General features: G+C 48.5%; 1 protein-coding gene across 6 annotated transcripts in view; it reads right to left on the bottom strand.

Annotated features, from left to right (window-relative positions):
• The window catches only part of LOC136829530 (NEDD8-conjugating enzyme UBE2F-like), a 98,049-nt gene extending 76,862 nt beyond the window's left edge, over window positions 1-21,187 (bottom strand). Inside the window, exon 1 of one of the 6 annotated variants that reach the window (XM_067088360.1) lies at window positions 21,099-21,187. Coding sequence is in view for 2 of the 6 variants with exons in the window: in XM_067088358.1 (XP_066944459.1) it covers window positions 20,917-20,990 (74 nt within the window). In the remaining 4 variants the exon portion in view is untranslated. Of the gene's footprint in view, window positions 1-13,564; window positions 13,635-14,039; window positions 14,059-20,232 lie in introns of those variants that run through there. The other 5 variants (XM_067088361.1, XM_067088363.1, XM_067088358.1 and 2 more) reach the window with 5 other exon arrangements.

Genomic DNA, 21,187 nt, shown 5'->3' with positions numbered 1-21,187 from the left:
ACGAATGTGTCCCTCCCTGTTTCCTTATGTATGACAGCGCTGTGGTGTTGTCCGAGAACACCGCAACTTTCTTCCCTTCGACTAGAGGGGTGAAACTTTGAAGCCCAAAAAAAATTGCTTTCAGCTCCTTTATGTTGATATGAAGACCTCTCTCCTGTTCCGTCCAGATGCCTGATGTCTTCTCTTTCCCCAACAGGGCTCCCCATCCCGAGTCCGATGCATTGGCATAAAATTCTAGCTCTGGGTTCGCTCTTTCGAGGGACAAACCCTCGTGAGCTCTTTCCCCCGACAACCACCAACGAAGATCCTTCTTGATTTCCTCGGAGATCGGAATAACAGTCGAATCCGGTTGAATTCTCCGGTCCCAACTGGCCTTTAGGTAGAATTGTAGCGTCCTCATGTGAAGACGACCAAGTGTAATAAAGGTCTCCACCGAAGCAAGAGTCCCCAGCAGGCTCATCCAGTCCAGAGCCGTGCAGGACGAGCGGTTTAACAGTTTCCGTACAGTCGCAAGGAGAGACTCTATTCTCCTCGGAGAGATAAAAACCCAAAAAGCTTGTGAGTCCAGAATCATCCCCAAATATGGAATCCTCTGACTCGGTACTAATGTGACTTCTCTAAATTCATTACTAATCCCAGTTGCTGTGTTAATATTAGTGTCCGATTTAAATCCTTCACACACTGGAGACTGGAGTCGTCCAGATAAAAAGCAATATTGATTCCCATCAAATGTAACCATCGACTTACCGGGGCCAGGACTCGAGTAAATACTTGAGGGGCTGTCGAAAGTCCGAAACAGAGCGCTCTGAACTGATAAACTCTGCTGTTGAAAATGAACCGTAGATATTTCCTGGAGCTCCGATGAATAGGTACATGGAAATATGCATCTTTCACGTCCAGCGACACCATCCAGTCTCCTGGTCGAAGAGCTGACATGACCGACCGGTTGGTTTCCATACGAAACTTCGTCTTCAGAACAAAGATATCGAGTGCACTCACATCCAGGACAGGCACTCCAGCCCCCCGATGACTTGGGGACTACGAACAGCCTGTTGTAAAAGCCCGGTGAGATGTCTTCCACTATTTCTGTGGCCTTCTTGGAAATCAGGGCTTCTACTTCTTTGGCAAGAGCCAAAGCTCTTTCTGATCCCTGCGAGTATGCTGTCAAGGCGATGGGAATACTCGACAGCGGTGGATCTTGCACAAACGGGATCACATAACCTTCTCTTAAAACTGTGATCACCCACTGTTCTGCCCCTCTTCGACTCCATTCCCGCCAAAACAGGCGGAGTCTTGCTCCTACAGGTGTGTGAGGGTAAAATTCCCTACTTGTCCGACTGTCTCGAGGGTGGTTTCTTACTGGCTGTGGCTTGTGGACGTAAATTAGTCCTTGGTCTGGGTTGCCATCTAGTCTTTCCCCCCCCCCGAAAAGGGTGCTTCTGAAGAGGTGACCCTTTAGCTCCTGTAGGTGTTGTCTCCTTGGGACGTCGTGTTGACGAACGAGTCAATAAGTCATTGGTAGACTTTTTCTCCAGATCGGAGAGAACTTGCTGAATAACCTGTTCAGGGAATAAATGCGACTTACTTAAAGGCGCAAACATGAGAGCAGACTTCTGGTTAGAAGTGACTCCCTTGAAGGTGAAAGAGCACCAAAGTTCTCTCTTTTTAAGGATGCCCAGAGTAAAAAGAGATGCAAGTTCCCCTGAGCCATCTCTGACTGCCTTGTCAGCACACGATAATACATCAAGCCAGTCTGTCGCCAAGCTATCCTCCAGAGATTGACAATCCTCTATTTTCCTTGCTAATGCAGCAATAGTCCAATCTAAGAAGCTGAAAACTTCTATTACCTTAAATAGGTTCTTAATCAGGTGGTCGAAATCAGGCGAAGAGAAGAAAATTTTCGCCAATGAAAACGCTGTCCTTCTGTTAGCGTCCACCAGACTTGAGAAATCCCCTTGGGAGGAGGCAGCGACTCCCAACGAGGGTAATTCTCCGGTAGCATAAAATTTATATGTTTTCAGTAACTTGGACGGTGGGACAGCGAAGGCGGCTTTACCAGACTCCCTCTTCTTCTCCAGCCACTTCTCCGCTTCTTTGAAGACTCTTTTCGCCGACTGCGAAAGCACTAGTTTAAGTAGACTCGCCGAAAGTACTTTCCTATCCTTAAATAAGGTAGAAGGAGGTGAAAACGGAGCAGCTGGCTCGAATTCCGGATAAGAAGCCAACAAAAACTTCATCAAGTTGGAGTAAGCAGAAGCCGCTTTCGATTCTTGTTCTGACTGATCCTCTCCATCCGACATTGTCGACTGCTTGGTTTCTTCATCCGTACAAGCCTTAACTTTCTTCAATGACTTAACTAAGTCCTGAAGCTGTCTCAACGGTTCCAAAAAAGCTTCTTTGTTGTTCACATCATCTCCCGAAGGTGCAGGCGAAGGCAACGACTTCCTTGATGAAAACTTGCGAGTCGAACTCTCTCTCTCGTCAGCTGGCGAACGAGTCGAAACTTTCCTTGTTTCAGTTGGCGAGACGAAACTATGCGAGTCGGACACTGATACCTCGCGAGATCGCTTGCGAACAGCACCCGAACCTCTACTAGGCGAAAGATACACTTCCCTCCCTCTCTTCACAGGTGATGACGAACTATCCAATGGCACTGCGCGCCTTTTCAACGGGCGTGACACTTCACTCCACTTCTTTCGCCTGGTATCAGGCGAACACACCTCCGAGTCCGACGACAAACCTACACCAGACACATCTACACCTTTCCAATGGTGTCTCTTCACAGTAATCGAGTCGAAATTCACGACTGAGTCGACAGCCGCCCGTGGGCAAACCCCTCCAGTCTCCCTTCGACTCACGGTATGTCTTCTCCCAGGTGCTGGGGAGCAGGACAGTGACCTCAGTCTAGGAGAAGTTGAGGGACGGACAGCCGCCTCCTCGGATACGACACTTGCACTTTTCACTTCACTAGACTTAGTCACAAATTCACGAAAAGATGTACCTAAATCCAAAACAGATTTAGTAATCAGCTCAAATTTCCTATCCATCTTATCTTCTAATTGGGCAATGATGTCGGAATCAGAAGCATGGGGAACCTGAGCCGGAGTAAGATGTACTGAAGTAGGAGGACTATCAATAGGAGAGACGTTTGACAAAATAGGAGAAGACAAAGCGGGCTTCTTTGCCTCTGATGGCAAAGGAGTTGACTCTAATCTAGCCCTGCTATCAGCCCTAATGGCTGCCTTTCTTTTCCTATCTTTCTCCATCTTATCAAGGTGAGACAAAAAACTCTTCCATCCTTGATCATCTAGATCTACACATTCATTACATGTACGCTCTTTAGTACACTCTTGCCCCCTACATTTCACGCACTTTGAGTGTGGGTCATAACATAACTTAGCTAATCTAGTTTTGCAGCCTTCGCTGCAAAACCTAACAGATGAACCTGAATCTGACATAACTCACACTAAACAGATGAATAAAGAAAGCAGCTATGCCGTCAAACACAAAAACAACCAAGAAAATTGTACTTCACCAAATCGGGTGTCAAACAAAATGGCGAACAGTTGACTGCAGCAAAAAACCACGGGTGTTTCACTGTGGGCGGCAGGAAACGAATTGTCAAGCAAAGCTCATTAGTACCTGGGATCCCCGAAAGTGGGCAGGGTTGTATCACCTACACGTCAGCAGCGCCGCTAGCACCGAGAAATTTGGGATTTCGACTGCCGTAAGGTTAAGAAGCGTATAGCTATGTAATTGTTCGGTAAGTTTCATGTGTGAAAAGCACGTTCTGTCCCGACCACTCAAACCCGAGGCCAAGCTCACCTACCAATATATCCCCACCAGGAATGCATCTGGCTAATTGAGATATTGAGTGCGCTATAGAACACTCAAGTACCTGCAAATGTCGACAAATGAAGCAGTAGGAAAAAACGATTCCCTCTTGTTTGTTGACAAACGCCACTACTGTGGTTTTGTTGTTCAACAAAACCACTGAGTGTCGCAAAACTCATCCTGAATTCTCGGAAGGCCAAAAGGCTGCCTTGAGTTCAGGATGTTGATGAGAAGGTACTAATCGTCTCGGTCACACACCTTCAAGACAAAGTCTTACATGTCTGCGCCTATTCCTCAATTGGTGAATCCAGAAGTAGACACAGACACACGATGTGAGGGGAATATGTAAGCATATTCGAAGGTTCCTTCAATCAAGCACTAGCCTAACTCTTTCTTCATACTTCGAAGAGGAAAGAAGGACGGAGGAATGGAAGCACACCTCCATTCTCAACCATGGGGAAGCTTCTGCAAGATGACAGGATACCGAGACGACCAGCTCTAGCCTGGCTGGCATTTCCCGAATCGGGAGCACAGGAGAGGAAGCGGGATGGAAGTTTGCTGAAAAGAATTGCTGAGACCCAAGGGAAATAGATACTACTCCTGAAGGAATCCATTCCCAGGTCTTGGCAATGTCGCTGCCAGCTCCAGAGACTTGATAAATATCATTTCATCCAGGCATCTGCAGTTGGAAAACTTCTTCCCGGTTGATACTTGTTCCTCTCTTCCCTTCTTCCCTCCTCCCTTATGGAAAAGAGGGTGGAAAGAGACACATTTTATGCACTTTCCTTGAAGGGAAGAAGAGGGCTATGTGTTCTGCAACCTTCTTCCGAAGCCTGGGACTTCTTAGGAGTTGAGGGGGGCTGGCTTGAACTCAAAGTCTAGCCGAGATAACTAAGACCCATAGGCCTTGGCCACTGTCCAAGGGACAAGACAGTGCCCTGGTATGAACCTTGATTACTGCGATATCTGGCAAACCTCTGAAAGAGAAAGGCAGAACCAAGTAAAGGTTCGTTCAAAAGGGTCAAGCCAACTCGGGACTTAGGAAACCGCAGATCCGAATTGGGACAAAGTCCTTCCTCTTAGCACCAGAACTGCCCACAGAACTGCAGTCGGCAAGACCCTCCAAGGCAAGAGGAATTCGTACTCTGTCGAGGCAGGGGAGAAGCTTGGTGTCTCAACCTGAATGAACTCCTTGTCCAAAGAAAGGAATTCATCTGGTTGAGAATGCTCTCGGAAGCAAGGACCGTGGCGGCCCCCAACACCCTCGGCCCCTCGGGAACTTCAAGGGTTGAGAGTGATGAAGATTATTCATTGGGGGAGCTACGGTCCTGTCACGGGGATCCTCATGCTGACGAATCAGTGCAAAGTTCTCCGAAAAATGAGGGTGATCATAACTTGAAGAGGAAGACCCTTGCTGCTTCCGAAGCGTGAAACTTCTGTACTTCTCTCCTTGGAGGGAGACCTTGGCAGATCCCAAGAAACCCTCCTCTGCTACCTGGCTGTACTATGAGACAATCAGAGGACCGACACCCAAAGCATGCCAGGCAGCTGAACTACAAAGACAAATTCGTCAAAGCTCTCTCTGTCCATCTCGTGCCTCTCGGAACAACCGAGACGGAAAGAGAACAGGTCATGAGAAAGAGTACCCCTAACTGTCCTGCCAGTAAAACCAGCAGGAGAGGTGGACCATGAGCGATAATCAACCGAAGGAGATTACTGCCATGCAAGGAAGAAGTGCGCTTGTGCCTTGGCAAAGTGCTTTTCTGGGAAGAGCACGAAGTTCACTCGAACAGAGCCGAGAACCCAATTCAGAAAAACCGAGTGGGGCCGAGCAGAGCCAATCACGCAAACGTGATCCAGACTGGGTGGTATGCAGTGGACTGGGAGGCAGGTGGGGCGAGCCGAGCTGAGCCAGTCTCGCAAGCATGACCAGGGGCTAGGCGGGGCGAGCAAGCTGAGCGAGCCAAGTCAAGCGATCGCACGAACACGATTGGAACTGGACAGGGTGGAACTTGTCTGCTGTGAACTAGCGCTAGTTTCCCGAACTCTTAAACTCCTTCAAGGCCGAGGCCCCCCGAGAAGAAGGTTCAAAGGGGAATTCTGTGTCTGTTATCCTGCATGGTCGAACCCTAATCAGCCCCTGAAACGCGAGACCCCAGGGGAGAATGCGAATCGGTTCCCACCCAAGGGTGGGAAGAGCCAACAAGAGAAACTTGTCTTCAGGAAGAGAGTCAGTCCCTTAGAAGCCTGCATGACTCCTGAAGGGAATTTCTTCCCTGCTCCTTCTGGTGTTCGAAACGATAGGATCGAGACACCAGGCTGGGAACCTGACTGAGCACTGATAAGCACTTGGGGAGCGCTTGTGGTGCTGGCAGGAAGAGCTGAGACACCTGGGTGCCTAGGCCCTTTCTCTCGCACTGCTCCCGAACTGGGCCATGGAGAGTACTCTCCAGACCAGATCAGGACACTCAATATTCCACAGAATCTCGAACACTCAGAGTGGCTCGCGAACGAGCGCCCGAAGCAGGCCCCCTCTTAAGAGGCGGAACCTCTAGGACTGGGAACGGGATCGCAAACCAAGGTCTGCGCGCCCGAGGCTCCCAAAACACAAAACCCAGGGGTATGAGAATCAGTTTCCTAACCCGAAGGTCGGGAAGACCCAACAAGAGACCCACTGCCTCCTCGGAAGGAGGCAGTCCCTAGACATCCAAGGGCATCAAGGGGAAAGAAGCAGCCTTCCTCTCCATTGGTTGACGGAGGTCTGTCTGGTTCCCGGGACCCCCTTGAACCTCGGGAGAGGAAGGGAAGAGGCAGCATAACACGAAATCAAAGATAAGTTGAAGAAGACGGTGGCTACTTCCACAGGGTGACTTCCTTCACCTTCACTCCAAGATCTTCTACAGGATGGTGGACATGAAACACCATAACCTCCAGAGCAGCTAGGCAAGAACACAACGAAAGCAGCCCAGGACACACCACCAAGAGAAGCAGTAGGCATGATCAGGACAGCCGATGCAAGAGCTATGGATGAGGTTCGGAAGGCAGGAGCTACCGCAACGACCAGGAACGTCACTTCCACAAGGCGATTTCCTTCACCTTCACTCCGAGGTCTTCTTCAGGATGGCAGACATCGTAACCTCCAATGCGGCTAGGCAGGAACACAACGGAAGCGGACTAGGACATGACCACCAGGAGAAGCAGCAGGCATGATCAGGACAGCCGATGCAGGAGCTACGGAAGTGGTTCGGAAGGCAGGAGCTTAAGAAACGGCCAGGAACGTTACATGAAAGTTACCAGCAGCGACAGGAATTATCAGGATGGCTGCGGTAGGAGGGAAGGGCCGCCCAGAGACTGTCGTCGAGTTAACAGGAGCATAACACAGGAAACAGCAGGAGCAGATGGGCCACAGATACGCCAGAGGCAGTGCCACAGCATACATGAAGGCCAGCAATGACAGTGATTGATCCACATCGGCGGGAACAGAGTTGGAACGATCCCAACGTGGAACTATGCCATTCCAACCAGGTACTGTGGTCGATCCCGAAGCAACATTGAATGAACGTCGGGACTCCTTCATGCAATATATCCCCTGAGATATCCAGCCAACTACAGGCAATCCCCAGTTAATGGCAATCCGGTTTTACAGTGCAATCCGGTTTTACAGGGCTTGTCTAGCGATGAAAATCAGCAATTTTTGGAGCCGAAAATCCCCGATTTCCGCTTATCGTTGCCGATAATTGGGGCGATAACAGAGGTGCTGACAAACGAAAATCGCCAATTTTCGGTTATCATCATACCCTTAGAATGGAACCCCCACCGATAACCGGGGGACTGCCTGTACTGCTGTGCCTGCGATGCTCACTGTCAACATGAAAGACAAAGCAAAGATGATTAGTAGAGGGAGACTCCTCTCACTACAAGGGAAACTGCCCTACGCAGTGAGAGGAAGCTCCTTAGAAGAGGTTGCCCAACCACCCTCGCCACCACCCCCTTGCAGTCTTCGCCCGACGAGTGAGCAAAGAGGGCAATGGAGAGAGATCTTTACCAAAGGAGAGATAAGGAAGAACCCATAGGGAGAGAGAAGGAAGGAGGGGAGGCAACCAAGGGCGCTGTGGAAGCAGAACTTACCGACGAGGCCCGCTACCTCCTCCCCGCAACTCTCTATTGCGCAGGCGGCGAAAACAACACTCAGCACAAGAAGGAAGTAGTCATGCACTTGCACACAGAGGGCGGGAGCCCAAGAAGGGAAGCGAACTCTTACGTCCCAATCAATGTAGGGGAGCGAAGATATTACATCCCAATCTAATATCTCCGAATGCACAGGGGAACCCCTTCAGTATCTAAATAAAGGGCTCCTGGAAGAGAAGCATTGCCACTCGGTTACACCCCTCTAAATATGCCCTTGGCTGTCAAACCCGAGACACAGACGCAGGGGAACGACGACTTACAGTATGCAAGGCTATCACAAATCGTGGGTTTTTATTAACAAAATATCAAACACACACAACACAGTGAGGCCCCCGTACTCGCGGGGGATGCGTACCACAATCCCCCACGAATAGCTAAAATCTGCAAATACTTAAAACCCCTCTAAAAACACTTAGAACTGCCCATTTTGATAGTTTAAACACAAGAAAAACCCGGTAAAATTGCTTATACCTGAGGATTTTAATAGTTTTATCACAAAAAAGTGCATTTATTCATGAAAATTATATGAAAATAGAGTAATTAGTGAATATTTCTCAGTGAAAAATACCGTAAATGGGCGAATTTTCCACAAATAGTGGCTACATGTTCCACAGAGAAACATGCAAATGCGTGAGTCCGCGAATCATGAGAACACCAATACGGGGCTTTACTGTATATACACAAAAATACAGGAAGATCCAGGATAACATAGAGCTTAACGACAGTCAGGCAAAGAGCTCCAAAAACACGTCTGCAATGCATGACAGCCGAAAACAAACTGGAACGTTTACATCCAGGCAGGCGGGTATTCCCGCCTACCTGGTGTAGTTACTGCCTAACCACCTTGTTCAAAAGTTTAATGGCTCTGTCCAGCTTCACCGTAAGTAATTCCTAATGTAAAGGACCGACAGTTTGTATATCTTTCTTCTATCCATCTACTTCCCCACCTCCCACTAGGGGACTAATTGGTACAAACACCTGTAGCCTTCAGTCTACTTCTGTCCAATTTGAATGTGGGGAGGTAGGGAGGGCAATTTATATAATGGAGAGGTAAGTATTTAAGAAATAAATCCTAAGTATTTATATTTTTTAAATGAACCTTACCTCTCCATTATGTAGCTGATTCTCACATTTGAAACTGGAGGTGGGCACAGTGAAAATCAGTAAACCCTTAAAGGCTACTTAGTAACGAAATATTTGTATAAAAGTGTTTGTTTTACCCAGTGAATTCAATCCACAGGCTATTAATGTCGCCTTAGGAGGATTGTCACTCAGGTACAAGATCCTCATCATGAAGATAACTGAGGGCTACTGTGCCAAAACCCTACAGCGCCAATGATGGATAACTAACAAGTACGTATGTACAAAAAAGATATATTTCTAATACTCAAGACAGAGCACCTCAAAGCTTTCCAAAAACCACAACCAGGTTTAAAAGGCAGTAGACCTTGAAAAACATCTAGATTCTTTGTCCTAAGACAAGCCTATAGACAAAGCCAACTTGGCCCTTTAGCCTTAAAAGCTACCGAGAAGTTTCTTCATGTTTGAGAAACATCAACCTTACCATGTTGTTTATAGAGGTATCGGTGCTGGAAACAACCCCTTAACGTGGGACCATGCCTTACACCCCGACCACTGGTGTTGGAAGAATTGATTAGTTGATTCTCTCCCAGCACTGATAACGGCATTACTGCGAGATCTTGCCTTGAGTTCACCAGAACCAAGGACCATACCAGGCAGTCACCTGTAGCTTGTGGGATGTGATGCAAACTTTCATCTCTCGGTTGCTTGCATCCACCACTGAAAGAAACTGGAAACCCAGCCTAAAACACTTGATGACTTCCTGAAACCTAGCAAGAGTAAGAAAGCATTACAGTCTAGACCTACCCAGGGAACAGCTAGAGGACTTTGCTCTGGTAAACCAAAAATTGGAAAAAAGACAGCAAACAGGATTTATTTAATTTGTATTAAAGATTTATTTAATTTGTATTAAATATTTTTTAGATATTTTACTGTGTTTCCATTAATATTAATATTTTAAAATGAGTAAATCATTGTTATAGGCATTTCAGGGGGTGTATATACATAAGAGTAACAGTTGTAAAAGGGTACTAATCTAAGATGACTTAGGGTGTTTTGGGATGATGGTTTGGGGTGTATTTTTGTTTGAATTGATATTACATTGTTTTAATTTAATTCAAAGTATATTTTTGTTTGAACTACTAAATTAGGCAGTGAACTTTTAAAACAGACAGTTATAAGCATTTCAGTTTAAGGGGTATAGGGTATTTGGCAGTTATAAGTGTTTTAAGAGGGGGTTTTGCATTTCTGCAGTGGGTTCTGGAATCCATCCCTGCGAAAAAGTGGGGGAGCACTTTATTTGGAAATATGGATTCTTCAAGTCTACCATAAGCATGAAGTTGCTCTCCCTGATGGAAGTGAGCACTGAGGGACCAATCTTTCATGACTTCTACAGCGTGTTTGCTCAGCATTGCTGCAATCTCCTTCCGGCGATCGAGAACCTTCGGCGAGCTGAGTACGTAGGAATGGACACAGATCGGAGAGTCAGTGAGGGGTGGACAAGACTCGAAGGAAGGCAGATAACCCTCCCAAAGGGCATCTACTGCCCAGGTCTTGGCTCCATATCGCTGCCATGTTGCTCAATGGCTTGACAGGCACCATCCCCCACCAAAGGCAGCTTGTGGAGGGGAACACCAACCCTAGTGTTTTCCTCCCTTCTTCTTTCTCTTGCCTCCCCTCCCTTTACTGGGCTGGAAAGGGAGAGGAAAGGGGCAGGACTGCACACCTTTCTTGGCAGGGGCAGAAGAAGGCTGGGTGGTTCCTCGAATGCCCTTTGAAGCCTGAGACTTCTCAGGGCCTGAGGAAATGCCAGCCAGACCCAAAGGTTGGGCCATAGTGACACACTTCATCACTAGCTGGTAGACAAGTCAGTCGTTATCCTCAATACAACACTTGTCCACCACAGCGTCTACCTCTTCCTGAGAGAAGAGGGAGGCAGAACCTAGCACCGGTCCATTCCGCAGAGCCAAAGCCGAGTCCGGGCTGATGTGCTTGGTGATTCGAGTTAGGACACCATCCCTCCTCTTAAGAACTAAGTTGGCCCACAGGTTTGCCATCTGGTGGGCCAGGTAGGTAATAGCCCTACCGCCAAATTGGCACAGCCTCCCGAAGGTTGAGCCCTCCACCTTGGACACTGGGACCACATGTTCAGTCAGGAGACTGCCTAGAAGGCTGCCAAGGCAGTGGCTTCCAGGCTTGCTGCTTTTTGTTGCGTGAAGACTACATCTTTTGCCCCAAGATACTGCAGCGAGAGACCCGGAGCTAGGAGAACCAAGTCCTGGTCAACCTGTTTGTTGGCAGAGGCTCTGTCGAGGGCGTGTAATATTTCTTCTAGTGAGGCAGGGGGGAGGAAGTATTTTGGCCAAGAAATTGGATCAGAGGGAACTCTCCTTCCCAGAGACAAAAGCATTAACCTGATCCAGCACACCCTTAGCAAGTGAGGACCAAGGCAAGCCTAGAGAGGCCCTGGGTTCCTTCTTAGGACCCCAGTAACCTTTGAGGCCGGAAGGGAAGTCGACGGATGTAGCCAAGGTCCCTTCGCTGATATCGTTGTGTCGATGAATCAACATGACGCACTCCGAAAAAGTCCTCTGTATCTCAAGAGAATCTGCATCCTGGGGCAGAGGATCCTCAAGTCCTTCCAAGCCACAGTCCTCTCTAAACACTCTCCCTGCAGGTGGGAGAACCTCACCAGAGCTCCCGACTCCCAGCTCAACCAATTGGGCATACAAGGTAGGTCTGAGAACCTTGCCTGCCTCATAAGTCCTCACAGTAGGGCTGTGACAGGATATGGTCCCAGTCACTGGCCCTCCTGTCCACCTCATGGTTTCCGGTATACCCCCAGGAAGTCGAGGGGGCAGGAGAGAGGGAGCAAGTAATCTTACCTTTCCAATCATCTCCGAGGATGAAGCCTGCTGGCGGGGAGACGACTGTTAGGGGGGACCTCCTCGACACCACTCCCAGTGAGCGGACCCTTGAGTCAGCCACACCTTCACAGGACCCTACCCACGTACTCAGGCAAGTAGCAGCAGGGGGATGGGAAGCACCTGCCTGCTTGGCCCCCGTCCACTCTCGTGTGCCTGAACCACACCATGGAGCTGACTCCATGTTGTTGGTTGAGGTAACTTGAGGTTTCATGGAAACCCGAGTACCTAGAGATACACTCACCTCCTTGGAGGTCCGCATACTCAAAGCTTACATGGTATGTGAGGGTTCCACAGAAGACCCCTCCGCTCAAGTGTCCGAAGAGACTCGAGTAGATGCAGGCACAGCACTCTGCTTGGAGACAGGGCTCCGAGCAAAAGTGCTGGGTGCTTGGACCTCCTTGGAGGACAGCACACCCTCAGCTCCCAAGTCGACAGGTCTCAGAGACTCGCAACACAGCCCCCCCGAGTCCGAAGACAGGGAAAAGCCAGCGAGAGATCCCTGTCTCTTTCGGGGAGAGAGACGCCCCTTCAGAATACCCAGTGCAGGCCTTCTTCCGGGTGGGAGAAGCGACCTCCCTCCGCTTGTGGGCTTTGGAAAAGGGAGGGGAGGAGGCAGCAACAGACGAAGACAACAAAACCTTCCTGGACCTCTTCTTGGACTTTGACTTATTCTTCTTTGCCTTCTTCAAAAGGGTATGGAGGATCTGCTCACCGAGACTGGAGGATGACTCTGGCACAGATTCCCAGGAAGCAGGGACGGGCACCATGGTGGATGCAGCTGAGGTGTGAGACTTTAGCAACCCTGCTGGAGTCGTTATAGTTGGGTGCGTAGATATGCTTAGGGGCATCAGATAATTAGAGGTCATAGTGACAGTCGAAGTGGTGACTGTTGTGGCAGAATGAGTCACTGGAACTCCTTGAATGCCAAGGGACTGCCAGGTCTCCTAGAGTTCCTCCTCCTCAACACCTGCAAAAAAGCTGGGTCAGGGGGTAGTCTCCATTCTCAGTGAGGGGGATTCCTCCCCCCCGAACGAATGGAGGCCACCAAAGGGGGGTCATCATGGCTTCCAGTCCCCCAACGATGATCACTGTCCGACAAAGTGAGCAAAGGCAACGAAGGGGAAACTTCTCCTGAAAGAGAAGTAGCAAAGCATGGAAGTGTTCCTGGCAGGAGGAAAGTATCTGCAGGGTTAGCCACCAAGGGAGTCATCAGGGGAGTGTTACCCTCAGATGACGACTTGGGGGACTCTTCTGATACTTCCTCCCCAACGAATACTTTGTCCATTGCTCTGAAATCCAAGCATGGTGCTCCTCACACACAGAATCAGGATTGCATTCATACCCCCTGCACGATGTGCAAAGAGTATGAGGGTCAACATCAAGGGCCGAGCAGTACTGGCTGCAAGCCTTATCAGCGGTACCAGGGTATTTTCTCATTGGCACCACCTTCCACTCAGACAGCTCAGATGACATATGGATAAGCAAACACACAAACACATAGGCACAAAGAAAAACACAAAAAGGCACAATCCCACCGGGAAAGGAAGCGATGTTCACAGTAGTAAACACAGCAAAAACAACGGCAGCAGGGCAGAGGATAATGGAGCAGCACAACCTCACCACAGCACGGCCAAAGGTAAAGTGACACTCTACCGACTGGGCGGGTGGGACCACCACCCGGCTGTTCGGTAGTTAACTACCATACCACCTTGTTAAAAGTTTAATGGCCGGTTCCAGTTGTGTTGAAGGTAATTCCTATGTAAAGACCATGGGTTTGTATATTGTATAGGAACAAACTTATTTTTAAGCCACTATGTAAGTGCAGTATGTTGAACCAAAAAGATTGTTAGCTGATAGTAAATATGCATATGGGAAGCAGCTAGGTACCTGTGATGCTCTTTTAGACTTAACATGCCATTTGCAAGGGAACCTTGATAAGGGTTTTGAGTGCAGAGTAATTCACATAGATTTTAGTGCTGCTTTTGATTTAGTAAATCACAAGGCACTTACATATTTATACTTCAGAATCTTGGAGTGGGTGGATTTGGTGTTAGGATTACTTCAAGATTTCCTTATGGGTAAGCAGCAGGGAGTTGCTGTGGATGGGATCTTTAGTGAACTAAGACCTATTGTGTCTGGAGTTCCACAGGGCAGTGTTCCTGATCCACTGTTAGTGTATCCAAGTGACATGGTTGTTGACTGGAAAACAAGACTGTTCAGTATTCCAATGATGCAACACTTGTGGGTGTAGTAAAGTCTCCATTTTTGAGAAATGAAGCTGCCCTCAGGTTTGTTTTATTGTTTATCCCTCTCTTCCCTTGCCTAGAGAAAGGGAGGACATGCATCCAAACCATCTGATGGACAGGATGCCCTCGTCATGTGGTTACCCGTATACTCATCTGTCCAGCAAGCGATGGCTCTCTACCTGCCTCTTTGTCTAAAGAGAGAAAGGTAAACGTGAGAAGGGAGGATACAGGTCACTCGCTTATAGAACACCTTAGACGAGATGCACGTCCTCTAAGGGAGCTGGATGAACCACACAATTTGTTGGGCAGCCAACACACAAAGTCCAAGGAAAAGCATTTTCAAAGATTTATGAGCAAGCCCTGAAGATAATACAAGACTTATGAGCAAGGCCTGAAGATAATACAAGATAAATGTGGTCTGCTGCAACCACATACCTTGCTGTATTATCTTGTGAACCGACAGGTTCTTCCGGAATGCGAGGGACAGGGATATGGCCCTGACTTCGTGATCTCTTGCCCAGACTGAACTCCAATTTAACTAATCAAACGAAGAGCAAGCCCGCTGCTGTCTCATGAAGCTCGAAGGAGGATGTGCCCTTGGACACCTCTTCCATGGCCAAGCTGTTACTAAAAAGGAGGCGTTGACACTCAGGCCTGAGATGCTGAATTATCTGAAGGTCGTACTGCACCCCTCTACTTGGACAAAGTAGCATCTTGTTCCGATTATATCCACAAAGTCCTTTTGGAGGGGACTGAAACAGACTCGAATCCAGCGTCAGGGACCTACGGATTCTGAGTCTCAGATCCCCTTCCTAAGTGCTAGCATCGAATGCCAGGAAGCTCGCCTACTCTCTTTGCCAAAGCTAGGAAGAGCAAAGAAAACAAAAACAGTCTTAGAGTCAGAGCCCTGTCTGACAACCCACTCAACAGCTCGTATGGCATATGAGCTAGGCTCCTGAAGATGAGATTTGCAACCCACTTGGGGGTCTGTGTTCCCCGGGTGGGCAAGACTGTTCAAAACTTCTCAAAAGTATAGATCCCTCCCAAGGGTGAGAGATCTATTTCCTTCAACCAAAGGACTTGGCCAAGGGCAGCTCTAATGCCCTTAATGGCCAAGACAACGAGAAGCTTCTCATGGCAGAGAAGGGCGAGAAAGTCTGCTATCTGCTGCATATAAGCTCTGATTGGAGAGATACCCCATCGACTACACAAACTGCAGAGGGCAGTTCATTTCCCCTGGTACAAAGCTGCTGAATATTGCGCAAGTATCCAGGCATCTCCTTGTTATGCGCTGAGAAAAAACCCTCTCATTCACAGATGTCGGAAGTCTCCAGCGTGAAGTGCCTTCACCTCCCTGGTAATGCTTCTCACATGCAGCTGGTACAGAAGGCTGCGCCATGGGGGAATCTTCTAGTAAAACAGAGCCAGCAGGACCGGGACCCATTCAGTGTATGGCCACTGGGTGCCACCTGAGTCAAACTGAAATTCAGAGTGATCAAAGCCTGTTGATCGGCTACTGAATCAGACAAAAACAGAGGGGAAGGCATCAGCCTCTAAAATGCCCCCTGGGTGCTGGAGAAACGTCCTCCATCGCAACCCACAGTCCAGCACAAATGAACTGTACTCCAGTAACTCCTGTCGCACTGGTTACAGAGAGCTCATGGCTGGGACTCCCTATAATTAGAAGAGTCTCCACAATGTCTTGGTGTAGAGACTCCATCCCTATTAGCAGACTCTGGCAACTGAGCTTGTCTGCCACCCCCAACCAAGACCCAGGAAGGTACCTGGCTGACAGCTCCATCAAGTGTGCTACTGCCCACTCGTGTACCTGCACTGTCAGCCTTGTGGCTGGAAGGACATCAGTCATCCCTGCTTGTTGACGTATGCTATTACTGTAGTGTCGTCGCTCGTCAACACCACAGTGTCTCACTATCGGGCCCGAAACTCCCGCTGGGCTGAAAAAGCCACCTTGAGTTTCGGGCCACTGATGAGGAAGTGTCTGTCATTCTGGTCCTGCACCCCTGTACGAGCATTGTTTCAGGTGTGCGTTCTATCCCTAGCAGATGCATCTAAAAGACGAGCACCTCGGGAGGGGGTGTCCAATGGCACTCCTAAAGAGTGATTCCTGTCATCTACCTACCAAGCTAGCTCTCTCCTCACTTCCTCTGACAGAGGAAGATGAGAGAAAGGTGGGTCTCTCGCCTGAGACCCATCCATTTTCATCCTCCGCAAAAGGGCGTGAGGTGAAGCTGTCCCTGAGGGACTGAATCTACAATGGTGACAGGTGAACCAGAGCAACATGTTACTACTGAGCAGGTTGTTGCTGCAGAAACAGGAACTTTTGCACTGCGGGAGGACCAATGAGTAGGTACTGAGCATATGCATCCCTCCAATCCCCGAACAGCAAGAAGTCGCCCTTCTGATGAAATCGACAACAGAACGGACTGTTCCATCTAGGGCCAGTTCTGGTGAATGAACCAGTTCAGTGAGAAGAGGGGCAGAAGACTCTCACAGCACCTTCCCCACTTCCCACAGGGTAAGGTTCTCTTCCTCAGAATCATTAAAAAGACATATCATTCTAGTGATCTCCACAAAATGTCTCTCTAACTCCGTCAGAGATAAACACTCACCAGAGCCCCTGGCAATCTCTTAACCATTTGGCATACGTCCTGTCCAGTCTACGGAACCGAACAGGAATGTAAGCCTCCATGTCATGGGCTGGAATGGGAACGAGAATGTTTCCAGTCCCAAGCCCCGAACCTGTCTGCCTTCTGTCTCCCAGAATAAAATTCTGAAGAGGAGGAAACAAGTGAGAGATCACAAGAACCCTCACCCCGCCTGCCAAAGACATAAGTCCCGGCAGGTAAGCGAGGCTGTGGGCAGTCATCTACCTGTGATGACAATATCCGCCTGGGTCAGGGAATGTGGTCCCACTCATGCGAACACGAGCAGGGGCTGTCCTGTGGATGTTTCATTCTACAGGTACTTAGAAGCCAAGGTTTCTACAAAGGAATACGACTGAGCAAGGGGGCCCTCTTGCCTTGCCCAAGCGACTAAAGTGATCGCTGGGTCACCGTCCCAGGACCCCTGGGCCATTCTCTGGAAGATTGTGGGGGGGGAGCACCTGCATGCTCTCTGCTCACCTTCCTTACTGGCATGCGCTGGCAGCTGGGAACAGGTCCATAGAGCAAGGACCCTTGCTGACCCCAGTAGATGGGCTAACGGGGCCGGTACCGACACAATGTCTGCATCAGAGCAGGGCTGGCACCAGCTTGGGTCCAGAACCAGCAGCCCAGGTAGGCATGCCCCAGTACACCAGGGGGCCAAAGAACCCCTGGTAGCAGTTGCACCTGTGTGGTCAGCAATTGGAGCAGCAGTACCACAATACTGCTAGCAAGAAACCATGGATAGTACCAAAAGCTTGGGAAGGGGGCGTACCTGGGCTGGTACCAGTACACTGGGGGTCCAAAGAACCTCAGGTAGCGGTTGCAACCCAGCGCTCAGCGATAGGAGCAGCAGTACTGAAGGCCTGGGTAGGATGCCTATCGGGGCTGGGGCCAGTGCCAGTACACCAGAGGTCCAAAGAACCCAAAGTAGAAATTGCACTAATTGTGCTCAGCAACAGGAGCAGCAGTACTGAGGGCCCGGATAGGAAGCGTACCGGGGTCGGTACTGGTACCACAGGGGTCCGAAGAACCCTGGGTAGTGGCTGCAGCCATGCGCTTGGCAATAGGAGCAGCAGTACTAAAGGCCCGGGTAGGAAGCCTACTGAGGTTGGTGTCAGTACCACAGAGGCCCAAAGACCCCCGGGTAGCGGCTGCAACCAATGCTCTCGGCAACGGGAGTATCAATACAGTATTGAAGGCCCGGGTAGGAAGCCTACCAGGGCCGGTACCAAGGGGTCTGAACAACCCCAGGTAATGATTGCACCTGTGCACTCGGCAACGGGAGCAGCAGTACTGAAGGCCCGGCTAGGAAGCCTACCAGGGTCAGAGCCGCTACAACGGGGGTCCAAAGAATCCCGGGTAGCAACTGCACCTACACGCTTGGCAATGGGAGCAAAGGTACCATGGTACTGCTAGCAAGAGACTAGGCCTGGTACCGGTAGACCGGTGGTCTGGGTAGGTGAGCTACCGGGGTCGGTACCAGTATACCCTGTACAGGGGTTCCAGGGTTCCGGAGAACCCCTGTAGCAGTTGTCCTGTGCGCAGGGCAATGGAAGCACATGGCAACCTTCCTCCTCTTCTGCTTGCCAGCTTGAACTTGAAAGAAGAAAAGGGAAGGAGGCAACAGCACTCGACAACGAAGACGAAAAAACAAAGACAACAATGATGACTTCCTTCTCCTCTTCTTGAATTGGTCAAATGTGCCTACAGCAACAGCATGTAGAGGAGAACATCACTCACACATGATGTATATGGCAGTACCTGGGAACTCAATCCCGATTCTGCATCAGGGGTTACCAAGGGAATAGGAGCAGTCCCACAGCTACCAGACTCTGTGGCCGGTAAGTTCTCCAGGTCAAGGTCAGAGCAAATACCAGCAAACCCAATGAGCCTAAGAGTGATTATTAAGTTCATTATTATTACAGTATTCATCTTCTAAATAATAATAAAAGACACTCAGCTCTCCCGAGAGGCCTAAAGCCCTTGGCCTCCACAACACCTGAAAAGAGACGTTGGGTTAGGTTGTTTATTACTTTCATGTCACGGCGTGACATACGATAATAAATGATAATAAATGAGGTTCAACCTCAAAAAAGAAAGAAACTGAATGCACAGTCTGTCTTTCACTGGACAGAGCCTAACCCAGTAGTTTCCTCTTCAAAAGGCTAAAGTGATTGAGGAGTCTGTGTACAAATATATCACAAACAGAAATCACTCAAAAATATATCAACTAAACACAAACCACCAAAAAGTCTTTTGCAAACGGCAGTCGGGCAGTGAAATGCAGAAACGTCTTCACACGACAGTGGCTGAAAGCAAAGTGGAGTGCAGACCAACAAGTGGGCAGGGCTTCTCCATACTGTCTGAAAGCTAATGGTCGTTCCAGCTTGTGTTCACAAGCAAAATCCTGTATAAAGACTGAAGGCTTGTATTTGTATAGGAACAAACAACCTTGGCCTAACCTTTCCTAGCATCATGTCCTGACCTAACCAGAACTAACCTTCCTAATCTGACTTAGGGCACTGTGCCCTGATATGGCTGGGGATGCTTTGCACCCCTTGGACCTCCAAAGTAACGCTTAACATCAAGTATATACACTGAAGCAACTTTTATTCTATGAAAGCTTTCGCTAGGAAGAAATTTACTGTCTACCCATCTCCCTACTCTGCATACAACCCAACATAAGTTCTAACTTAGAAGTCAGCAGGAGCATAGCAGAATGTCCTCACTTGATGGCAGCCAAAAAGAAAAAGTGCTTAGTGAAGGTATGTGGATGAAAGGTATTCCCATATTTCATCCCCCGTTTACCACTGGCTGACTACCTTGTCAACAAGTTTGAATGACCAATTCCAGCTCATGCTGAGGAATACTCCTACATAGGAGGCAATGGTCGGCATTTTCATAAGAACAAATAAGGCTCACATATTTGGTAAGAAAATTAAGTATAGTATTACTTAGTTACATTTCTGGGTTTCTTATTAAACTAAGTAAGGGATAGCTAACAATCAAGCCCAAATGTTCAGAGCAGCTAGCATATGAACCTAGACTAGGCTAATCGGAATTAGGCTAAACAGTGGCAACCCACAGTCACAGATTGTGGCATAGGCTAGCTCACAATAGACTAGCACAGCCTCGCCTAACACAATAGCAAACAAGCCCAGGTAGCCTAAGTGCAATTTAGGCTACTAGCCCCATCCCACAGCACTTTTCTAAGCTACCATAGCTTAGGTCATTTGTTTCGGTACTAAACATTATGGTAAATCTAAGCAACAGCTCCATGCGGACCATTACCTTTTAAATTGATTTTTCCTATACTTTTAGTGTAGCTGATGAAGGAGGTGGTGTTGTGTATTGTCAGTCAATTATTATTAATCTTATATCTACCCAACATGGTTGAGGATGCTTTGGGAACGCAGGGTTTTGAGTGGGGGGGAAATTTTGGGAGAAAGACCAGAATGTCATGTTGTTGTTATGGAATGGTTCCACGCATGTGCAAGTCATTGGGGAGCCATATGTTTAAGAGGGAATTGGCTAAGGAAACCTATTATAAAAGGAATTATACTAACTTAAAATACCCAAACCTAACCTAACCTAGCAGGGCGTGTTACTTAGCCGGGGGCTTTGCACCCCCGCCCCCTGGAAGCCCTGGTGAAGGAAACTCCACTTTTTACCAAAAGCTCCCCTATACCACAATCAATAGCATTCCAGGATGGCCAGCATACAACTTCTGAGGTTAATTACAAGTTAATTACAGACGACCAACAAAAAATTACGGTAAGCTCTTGACAAGCAACCAAAACACTATAGGAAAAATCAATTCCCAAAGTAATAGCTCATGCGGAGCTATTGGTTAGTTCTACTAGCATTATGTTCGACAAAAAATAGGGGAATCTATGTCAGTGCCTAGCGATTTAAATAAAAGTTAGTCAGGACTTGAATTCTACAACGAACAGCAAGTTAGAGCATCCTTAGGACCTATGCAGGTAGCTTGCTGCCTGGCCTAGTAAAGGAATGACGAGCAGCAAGACCATTTCTAGGATTCCTGACATTCTCACGGGAAAATGGCACTCCTGCCTACGAAAATACCGAAAAGACCTTCAAACAACGATAAATACAATTCAGTCCCAACATAACACCTTTTTACATGGTTAATATACCTTGGGAAAATAACCCTTAAATTTACCACAACACTAGCGGAAAATATTACACGGTATAGGGCTATTTGCTACCCACAGGTGGTGGCTTT

Source organism: Macrobrachium rosenbergii, chromosome 44 (assembly GCF_040412425.1).
Source record: "Macrobrachium rosenbergii isolate ZJJX-2024 chromosome 44, ASM4041242v1, whole genome shotgun sequence".
NCBI classification, from domain to species: Eukaryota; Metazoa; Arthropoda; class Malacostraca; order Decapoda; family Palaemonidae; genus Macrobrachium; species Macrobrachium rosenbergii.
Note: the sequence above shows the minus strand (reverse complement) of the source record. Positions and strands in the feature narration are given on the sequence as shown.